The sequence below is a fragment of the Magnolia sinica genome, chromosome 14 (assembly GCF_029962835.1).
Source record: "Magnolia sinica isolate HGM2019 chromosome 14, MsV1, whole genome shotgun sequence".
NCBI classification, from domain to species: domain Eukaryota; kingdom Viridiplantae; phylum Streptophyta; class Magnoliopsida; order Magnoliales; family Magnoliaceae; genus Magnolia; species Magnolia sinica.
In genome coordinates this window covers 78,643,406-78,654,285 of record NC_080586.1, presented here as the reverse complement: position 1 = coordinate 78,654,285, position 10,880 = coordinate 78,643,406, and the positions used below count along the sequence as shown (strand labels likewise).

General features: G+C 39.8%; 1 protein-coding gene across 1 annotated transcript; it reads right to left on the bottom strand.

Moving 5' to 3' along the window:
• Positions 1–3,295: 3,295 nt before the first annotated feature.
• On the bottom strand, positions 3,296–8,106 carry LOC131224644 (probable ascorbate-specific transmembrane electron transporter 1). The gene is made up of 4 exons (XM_058219913.1): positions 7,892–8,106; positions 5,438–5,486; positions 5,115–5,314; positions 3,296–3,763 (listed from the first exon to the last, which is right to left on the bottom strand). Exons 1-4 carry the CDS (start codon positions 8,033–8,035, stop codon positions 3,455–3,457), a joined length of 702 nt encoding a protein of 233 aa, XP_058075896.1. The 5' UTR covers positions 8,036–8,106; the 3' UTR covers positions 3,296–3,454.
• Positions 8,107–10,880: the final 2,774 nt, after the last annotated feature.

Genomic DNA, 10,880 nt, shown 5'->3' with positions numbered 1-10,880 from the left:
TAAGGAAAATCATGGAAAGCTAAGAAACCATTGGAATTAGTGCGGAACGACAAATTCGGTTCTGCTCTGTAATTAGATAGTGGGTGCGGATTGGGTTCTCGTCCCTTGGAGGCTACTTGTTTTCCTTCTGCACTATCCTTAGTGAGCGCGAAGTGAAAAAATGAATTCGCTTTGGCCATGATGGTCATGTACTGACACATGCGTTGGACCTATGCTAACACGAAGATGAGCATGAAGTGTTCTCCACTAACCAATGATGGTTGGCGTGGTTTGTATTTAACAAAGTCGATGCCAACAACTACGCATGACAATACAAGATCAGGTAATGATAGTGGAGATGCAACTAAAGAAGCTTGTTGTAAGAACCCAAGTAGTAGATAAAATCATCATTGTTGAATGCTACAGGCTGCGCCGTAGACTTGAGGAATGTTCTTGACCTCTCACAGCCACAAACTAAGCTTTCATAATTCTAAATAAGCCAAACAATAAGGAAGAATATCCAATACCAAAAGCACTCCCCAAAAGACCTATACTCTACCCCAGCGGAATAAGTGTTACAGGTGCGCGCAGTCAAGCTGGGTATCGATCCAACCAACTCTCTCGGAGATAGATGGCTAAGCTAGCCACAGAGAGGTGGGAATTAGCTAGAGTTTGAAGAAGAGCAAGAAGAAAATCTTCAAGATAAAGAGAAAAATGAGTGAACTTATGAATATCAAGGACCCCCACAATCATGATTTTTTTCAAGGTCATTTGCATGACCAATTAAATTTCCTGCGATGTGGTCATAGATGGAGGCAGTAACAAAAACTTAATGTTTAAGGCAATTGTAGAAAAAAATATAGTTGAAGATGAAAAAGTATCATTCTCCATACACAATCAATTAGATTAAGAATGTTAGCAAAACAAGGTAATCACAACGATAGTTAGTTCTATTTTCAATTGGCGAATATTATAAAGATAAAGTTGTGTGTAATATACATTTAGTATGGAACATTTAGTATGGAGGCACACCATATGGTACTTGGTCGACTATGGTAGTATAATATTGATTCCACTCATAAAGGTAGAAACAATATCTATATTTTCTTCGAAGATGAGAATTAAAGGGATTATCTTTGCCCCTGTGAGTGGAAAAATCAGCATGAAGCTTTTAAGTGGAGGAGCAATCTTTCTTACAAGCAGATGGCATAGAGTCTGTGGTTAATCTAGAGAAATTAATGTTATTGAAGAGAAATCAAGAAGATCATTCCAAAAGATCAACCAGATGAATCACCACTTAATAAGCGTAGTAACGTTTAAAGTGTTCCAAGAAGTTGATCGTGATGGTTTGCTAAAAAAAAAGCGCTTGCCGACATGAGCGTACAACAAGTGGAAGGATAAGAAGATTAGACTATATCACGTACGCATGAAGATTAATGGCCATGCCTATGTTGTTGAATTTCCCCAGAGCATGGTGATATCATAGACGTTGCTTGTTACAAACTTATTAGAGTACCACGCACTACCAGGTCATATGCAGCCACTGATTAACTCAAGGACAAGTTCAATTTAAGTGGAGAGAAATGATGTAGGATGGGTAAAGGACAAGCAAATGGAGGGCTAAGATTGCATAGCTTGGGGGTTGAGGGGACTCGATTGGCAAAAATTGCCTAAAAACACACTAGCTTTTGATGGCCATGACTTTGGGATGTGGATTGGGGGGTGAGCTCCACCCACCTCAATGGTGAAATGACCTGGTGGGGTTTGATTGGAAGGGTGGTACTATGTTGATGGGTTAAGTACATATTTAGCCCATTTCTAATAGCATATTACCCCACCGATCAAATTTCGCTATGTCATTTCACCATTGAGATGGGTGGTCTCACCACCCAATGCTCGTTTACAACTTTGTGATTGGTTATTCATTTCATGTGTACATTATATTTTGGAAAGCTATCAAGGTTAGTCGGCTCCAAAACAATTTTGGAAGAGTCAAATATTTTAAGGGTTAAATTATAGTGCAGAAGTCAAATGTTTTAGGGTTTAGAATATGATTTGAAGTTAAAATTTACTATTTTTTGTAAGTTCTATTTTCTATTTTAATGGTTTCAAGAGTTCAATTATGGTCAAGAGTTATTGTTTATCATTTAAGAGTTGTTTACGAGCTTCAATAGAATTAAATGTCTTTCTACTATTTTTAAGAACATTTTACTATTTCAGAAAAGTGTCTGATTTCTGGTTAAATTAGAATCTAAGGTTTCTTTTACTTATATAATTCCATCGAATACGTCGTAAGCAATACTTTATTCAATAATATCAACAATAATTTTCATTTATCGATATCTCTATTTCCTTGTATTTATGTGGGTTATTTTTCAAAAAAAAAAAAAAAAGGTGATTGCCTAAAATGTTAGATGTAGAATGTTAGTTACCGATCCATCCATCTTGAATGTAGAACATTGGTTCCACTGCTCTAAAGTATTTATTTGATTGTTTTGTGCATATGTGGTCCACTTGATAAACAATATATTAGAAAATTTTAGAAAAAATCAAAGGGAAAATGTGGATTTTCTCGATTTTTGGGTTGGGTCGGGCTCAGGCCGGGCCAAACAGAATTTTTTGGGAAGGATGGCGAGAGCTCAAGCCTTGGGTCTTCAGTGTTGGGTCAGGCCCAGGTGAAGCCTAACCCAAGCCAAACCCAGCCCAACCCTAGCCATGGATGAGATGGTTATGATCATCACATCAAAACATTCCTTGGAGACATTTTGGGAAAATGTATCCAAAGTGGACCCCATCAAATGGGTGATTCATATTGCTTGTTGGATCTTTGATCATACTTCTCCTTTCAGTTAAAGTTGCTCTGATCAATGTTATTTTTTCATGGTGGTACCATGGAAAGTGGGTTGGACCCAATGAAGGGTCTAGATCAGTAACGTTCCACGAGTTTAGAAGGATGAGAAAAACTTTGATACTCTGGTGGATCGTGGTGGATGATACTCGGAACACAAGTAATTCAAATTAAACTGGCTACATCATGCATCCCAGTTTAGACGCAACACGAACCAAAATTAAGATTATTTAATCATCTGACCATTGGATTGCTGGACCCCAACAGTCCTATTTCAACAAAAAAGCATCCACCATCCGGATATTAGGATTGTTCAACCAATTTCATTTTCATATTTCCTAGCGGTCTGATATTCAACAATCAAAATCAGTGCTTCTTTTTTTTTTTTGCAACATGGGTCATTCATGGTAGGGCCCACCCAACAGATGAACGGTCCAGATATGCCGATGCAGACCGTATGCTATAAAATTCACTTAACTAAACTCCATTTAAGACCAACATTAATACATTCAATACGTACACATACAAACTCAATTAAGTCTCAGTAATGGACATAATCACAACCATCTTTGAAGGTGGGCCCCACCGGTCCTGGCCCATATAATCAAGAGATTACAGTGCTTATACTTAACTATCTGATATAGTTGTGTAGGCATACGTTTCCTCAGCGTGGGCTGGTGCGACAGCTGCAATCACCACAAAGGCCCCAAACAGCACCACAACAAGTGCATTGAAGTTGACCAGGAAGGCCTCTGGTCCATACTTGGCTAGCCCTGAGTTCTCTAGGAATGTGAGCTTCTCTAGGAACCCTAGCTCGGCTGTTGCTAACGCTAGCACGTAGATGATGAGCCCGAATCGCACGTGCCACGGTAGAGCCTCGCCACGGACGGCCGGATGGGCCCCTGGGAAGAAGAACACCACAAAGCCGAAAATCCACTGCGAATTCGAAAGTTCGTAAGTTAGGTCGTGTTTGGATGTAACATGCAATTGAATCACAATAATTTTGTTTTTAAAAAAAAAAATAAAATTTATTATAATGATGGTAGGGTATTTCTGCCCCATTTTAAGGTAAGATTATTCCCTGCAAATGCACGCAATCAGCTGTAAACCACATGCATCGGGTAATTCTCGAAAGGGGAATTATAACGTCATAATAATTTTGGATTTCATGCAAACATCGTAACAATTTGACAAATATTAATCATATGATCAATGGACTTTAATATGGACAGTCAAGATTGTTTACGTAAAAATAGGTTCAATCAACCATTTGATTAGGTTCCATCTATGGCTTGGAAAAGGGATAGCTATAGAAAATAAGGCCACATCAAGATGGATTGGATCATCCAATCAATGCGAATTTTGCATGGTAGTACATGGAATATGTTCTAGACTTAATAGATGGTTCAGATCAATCGATTAGACTGTCCAAGGGAACCAATTTAGGATTCCCAGGAATTGTGGATATGAAAGAGCTCTTTCTTTCCAACACAACACCAGCCCCATTATGCGATTTTTGGAAATTCTATAGAGCAGAAATCCCATTCTTGCAAAAGAAACTAATTGCAATTCATTTCAATACAACAGCCAAACACAGCTTTAAATCGAAATTGCGAAGTTTAAAGTTTTGGAAATTTGATTAAATGAATAGGGAAACAAGGAAGATAATATAAGTGGATACGACTCGTGGGATAGTTTAGTTCCACAGCATTTAGAAAATGTACAATCTACCCAGACCATCCAAATTGTGGGACCCACTGAGTATGGGAAATATCTCAAAAATCAAATAGGCCAGAGCTAAGTTGATCACGCCCGAGTATCAAACGGGTCCGGTCAGGCCTACTAAAAAAAATGATTTTCTTTGGCCTACGCATGGTGCACCCGGCCCAGTGAGCCTAGCCATAGCTTGGGTCTAGCATATATGGTTCAATCAATTTTCAGGCCAGGCTGGATTCAGGTTATTTTAGCCCAACCATGCATGGCCTGGACTGGTCCAGCTTAATGTCTGCATGGCATTTTATCCTACAAACATGATTCCCATATGGTTCAATCAATTTTCAGGCCAGGTTGGATTCAGGTTAGGCAACACATGCATCTTATATGTAGATATTTGATTTTCATTTTTCTAAATGTCTTTCTTCGCGCATATGTGGCCCACCTGATCAACGGATGGATATAAGACATTTACCTTCTCAAGTGTCGAGCCCGGCCCATTGCTGCTCATATGGCCCACTGAAAGTCCCAGTTTCTATTAGCTCCTAATTATCATTTTCTCAGTGATGATTACCTGAATGGCGTATAAACAGATAGTCCCGAGCTCAAGCCACGAATGCAGGCTATATAAGTTAGCGATTCCGCTCTCATTGTGGTATTTGAATGCGGCATAGATCCCAACAGCCCCGAGCACTAGTGCAATTGCGTGCAGGATGAGATGGATCAGCTTCTTCACTTCTTTCGGAAACGGAAATGCTTTGTAACTGATTATAGCTGCCATTTTGTTTTCAGAACATTTTAGTACAATTAGGCTAGTAAATTGCAATTCAATATGATAGAGAATCCAAACACACCACAAATTTTCTTTAGGAGAAAATGTCATTTGAGTCTACTCACCTTCACCTCCTAATATAATGAAGCCAATCAGCATCAAAACTGGATGAATCTGCAATATACAACAAATTAAAAAAATAATAATAATAATTTAATTAAAATTAAAAAACTACTAAATAACTTTGTTAAGCCCACAGTGCATATGGGAACGAGATCCAAGACGTCCATCGGGTCAGGCCCATTTTTTCAATGCTCTTAAATGGTGGGGCATGCAAGATAGATGACTTGCATAGGCCAAGGCCCACTCATGGGAGAATATGTTAAGTTGGGCCGCATAACAACCCCATTTGCACATTCAAGCCCAGTCCCAGTGGGCCTGATTTTAATTGGACCAAAACACATGGCCCAGGCCAGCCCTTTTTGTAATTGGACCTTTAATTTCAACCCAAAGCCTGTCAATTACAATCATAAATGGGTTTTTTCTGGGCCTTCACCGGTCCTCTGTAGAACATAGGCCTGGGCCTGACCTATGTCTGAAATTTTTGAAGAAAAGTAAATGCAAGGGAATCTGAAACTTACTGCTGCATTTGGGTGCACCAAAAATCATGATATTTTGACCAAATTAGACTGATTAATTGTGAAATATCATGGAAGTTCATGATATTCAGTGCAACCAAACACAGCCTAGGCCAAGAAATGCAAACAAAGAAATAGCTAATAAATCGAATTTCGGACATTTTGGCTCAAAGAAAGCCCACCCAAATCATATATGCACACAACATAAGGGGTCATTTGGATGCTAGTAAATGGTTTACGCTGTAAATGATTTACTAGTAAATCACTTGAAGGCTGTAAATGATTTACAACCTATCTGTTTAGCTTTAAGTTTTAAATTTACAGCGTTTGGATAGCCTGTAAATGGTAAATGAAATCTGCTTTATAGCTTTCATTAAAAAAAAAAAATAGAGCCGTTGCGATCTCCTCAGTTACTAGTAAGTAAATGAGAAGGGAGCTTTGCTAGTAAATCGTTTACAAGTAGTAAATGATTTACAAGCAAATTAGAGCATCCAAACACAGGTAGTAAATGATTTGCTAGTAAATCATTTACTACTTATCCCATTTATCATCATCCAAACGACCCCCAATGTCGTGTTTGGATGCACCATCGAATTGAATTGAGGTTATTAGTTTAATTTAGCAGAAATAGCCAAATAGTGTTTACATTTAGAGACTGGGTCCAAATTGCAACTCTGCTGCAATTAAGGGCTAGGAAAACAACTTCACTAAACTTTGCAATTTCTCCTTTGCAAACATGAATGTTCGTAATTCAGTTCAATTGTGCATCCAAACACAACCTAACTCACTCTTCAAACGGTCCAATAATGCAAGCAGCGGCGGACTTGTTTTCTGCTGCTCAAAAATGAGAATCAGAAGCCACGGCATTCACATTTTGGGCCCCTTAATAGGCAGGAGCACTTAGCAGCCCCACTGTACTCATTTTCTGGGATGTGCCAAACGCACCATGTTCGGAAAATGTAGCCAGGTTAGGGACCATCCATGCAATATCTTGTTTTGGGGTGCACCCAAACAGGCCCATAGAGAATCACAAAGCATCCCAACACTAAATACTCCAAAACTAGATAGACACACACACACACCCCTTTCTATGCTAGAACAGTACCCAAGTGGTACTATCCCAACAACCACAGTAGAAATGGGGTGTCTACAGAAGGTTTTAAAAAAAGAAAAAAGAAAAAAAGAAATGGAGTGTAAACAACAACAACATCAGCAACAACAACAACAACAAGTGCACCACTTTAATAAAGACGGGTTGAGCATCTTAAAATTCGAATCTTCAAAAGCCCACTTGCAATGTGATTTCAGAATCCCATTCACCATTTCATGGATGGCCAGAAATATAAATAATCCCCAATATAAATAAATAAACTATATTGTTGTTGTTGTTGTTGTTGTTGTTGTTAAAAGGACCAATAACCAAACAATCCAACACTGGCACAAGCCCAATTCCTAAACAGAAGGAGAGTAATTTGATACTCTGCCTGTGTATGATGCTTGATACACAGGCACCTAGAAATGGTAGACATGCCACATAATAACTCAAATTAAGCCAACAAAATTGTGAATCCCACTGTCACTAAATTACAATCTAAAAATTAGACTGGTTAAACAACCATAATCAAAGATTCATGGACACCAGTTGTTTGAAATAAGACCATTAAATATATTTTTTTATTTTCAACCGTCCAATAAATCTCCAGCAATCTAATAATTAAATAACCAGATAATAGAAATATTTTGTTCCCAATACATCTAAACTAGGTTCCCATAACTTGGACGGTTAGTATCAAACTATTCCTAAAAACCCAACAAAATAAATAAATTAAAAAACTTAGAGAGAGAGAGAGAGAGAGAGAGAGAAATCAGATATAATCTAATTGAAATACCTAAAGGGGTAATAGATAATTTAGAAAATCAAATGAAAAAAAAAAAACATACATTGAAAATGAGAGACTTGTTGGTGGATGCAAAGGCAAGGCCACCTCTGAAGTGTATGCACCAGATTAACACCAGAACTGCCGAAACTACCGCTAGCACGTGCGACACGAATGTAAACCATATTGCTGGTACGCCCACCGCCATCTCCTTTCGTTACGCCCTCTCTCTCTCTCTCTCTCTCACTCTCTCCTTCTCTCTGTAAGCAGCCTCGCCTTTCTTCTGTAAAAAGTCCAGCAAGACCAACCTCATCCAAAAAAGGCAAGGGAAAGGTAAAGTAGTCCACGGACTACTAAAGTGAATCCGTAGTCCACCAACTGGGCCATGTGGGTCGGCCATGTGGGTCGGTATACAACCCACTTGAGGATGCATCTTACAACATGGACAGGCCGTAAATGGTCCTATTTTTCTGTAAAGATGATCCTAACCGTTCGAAATGATCCAACCCACTGAGCACTATCATGATTTCATCTGTGCATATATTGAACGGATATGATATTTTTGGTAAGTTATGTTCTTTGGATACTATATTTCCAGAGTTTTCTATCTCTTTAACGGTTCAGATCGTTTATTTGTGTGTTCCCAACTGGCTGAATGCGAATTCACCTCAGTAGTCCGCGGACTACAGAACGGGCCTTAATAAATTTGGAATGATCACGGCGTCCTAGGTATCATGGATCCACGTTGATCATCACACGTGGATATCGACATTAAAAAATGGCTAACTAATCAACCGTACACGTGGCGTAACGTGCCCCAGTCTTGGACAGCTAATTCGTTGGCCCCATCTGGATTTAAAATCCAAACAACCTGATATCCACAGATGATTCTGTCTGGCGGTCATTTGAACGGTTTGGATTGACATGATCTGTGCCGTGTCTCAGGTGGATAAGTCACCACTATTTAAGCGGATGTGCAGAACACAAACTGTGGCCGTAACCATAACCTTTTCTGTTGCCACGTTTCTGACCGTTTATTTCATTCCCCGATATGAGGGTGCGGGTTTTTGACACGTGTCCTATGGCTCTTGAAGACCTGTGAAGCCCACGCGCATGGCCGTCGTGGATCTTCCTGGATCGCTAGCCGCACACCTGTGACTTCTGGCTCGAGGAGAGGTTTGCTAGAATGCATTCACACGCATTGTTATATCATACGGCAGGATTTTAGCCGTTGGATCTGGGTTCTTTTCAATGATCTATAACGTTTATACGATGGACCACACCGTTGATGGAAGAAAATTTTAAGAATTTTTGGATTAGTTTGTATTATAGTTTCGATTTTTCATATTTTAATGCTACCGTCTATATTTAAATAAAAGGAGTCAACTAATCGAAGGTATTTAATATTCCAATCTAAGAGTTCTTTCATGGATATACCACATCCAAGGTGTATCCCATCATATAAACGGTTTGGATCATGTGTACCCCAGATCCAAAGGCTAAATTCTGATGTATCTCGTACCATATACCATTACATGAGGATGCATTCCAGATAACAAAGCTCGAGGATTCCGGTAAGTTTTTAACATAGAGTACTTGCGCGAGTAGGAGTAGGTTTAGTAGCAAATTTAAGTGACAGCAGGGCAGGCTTTTGAGAGATCTGGACCGTTCATCAGTTACCATCCGAGCCACAAAACGCATAAGGAGCGCATGAAAATACGTCCAGTGGTCCACCATTGAGGATTAAAAGAAGGGTTAGATCTCCATTTTAACTGTCTCGCTATTCTACGTGAGCCCACCTTAAAGTGACACGTGTCATATTTTTAGGAGAGTTTAAACGCTGGTGGGCCCTTATGATATATGATCTGGAAATGTTGCTACACTCGCACTAGTGTCCGCGACTAGGGTTATAATCGCACACGCGGCACAAGCTGCTCCAACTTCTCAATTCTCCTTCAATTTCGCGGCAATATATCGGCAGAATTCACTAAGCTGTGCCAAGTCGTTCAACGAACACGTGGCATGCAAGCATGCAATCGTTTATAGACCGAAGCCCAAGAACTGATGATAGGAGCTCTGGAATCAATGGACGGTCCAGAAAAGGAAATGGTGGGCCTTTGGAATCCAACGAGCAAAATCAGATGGTCGAGATGGTCGGATCGGAGCGGTCCTCGTGTTTTGGTTCATTCACATTGGAATCCACAATTTGGACGGTCTGGATCGCAAGCTCATATCCCAGTTCCAGCCGATGAATTGTTAAAGCTTCATGAGTTGTAGCAAACGCACATTTTCATCCACAACATTTTTGAAGTCATTGCTGACGTTAAGGCCTTGAAGAGTGCGTACGGTGTCTGCATAGTGTCCTGATGTGCTCGTCCCTAATCCGTACACATTACGGCCACAGTTCAGCATCACCACCGTTGATCTGGTAGGTTCCACTGTAGATTGGGGACAACCCAAAAATCGTCTAGATTAGAATATCCCAACCGTTGATCCCTGCCTACAACTCACGGTTAAAAACTATAAAGTAATAGCCAAATGGAGAGCCGTGATTAGATTATTGGAATCTCCCATATAATATTGTTGGCAGCATCTGCCATTCATGGTAGGCCTAGCTGATCAATGGTCTAGATCATCAAACCATGGGCCCCACTTTGTAGATTACCATCAGGTTTATAATACGTAGATATGGGAGACCGATGGTTCAGTGATTGACGTTGTGATGTGATGGATCCCACCACGGACAAAAAAGGCTAAGATCTTCTCCATCCAAAAGAGGCTTATTAGATCAACGGTCCGGATCACCCAACCATGAGCCCTTTTTTTACATAAACGGGACAAGTCCTTTTACATCGTGGCTATCGTTGTGATTGATAATCGCAATGGTCATTGATATAGACTCGCATGGCGTATAGGTAAATCACGAAACATCTATCAAGAGGAGATTTCGACTTTGGGGTGTTGGATCAGGGAAGGACATCCATCAATCTCTATCTGACACGTGGCAGGTGTGAAATTGTATCTGGAACGTCCAAATAGTGGGAAATATTATG

Coding starts and splice junctions, on each gene's coding strand:
- LOC131224644 (XM_058219913.1), bottom strand. CDS start 8,035: ATGGCGGTGGGCGTACCAGCAATATGGTTTACATTCGTGTCGCACGTG. Junction 5,487..7,891: donor ACAAGTCTCTCATTTTCAAT/GTATGTTTTTTT, acceptor TGTATATTGCAG/ATTCATCCAGTTTTGATGCT. Junction 5,315..5,437: donor CATTATATTAGGAGGTGAAG/GTGAGTAGACTC, acceptor ACAAAATGGCAG/CTATAATCAGTTACAAAGCA.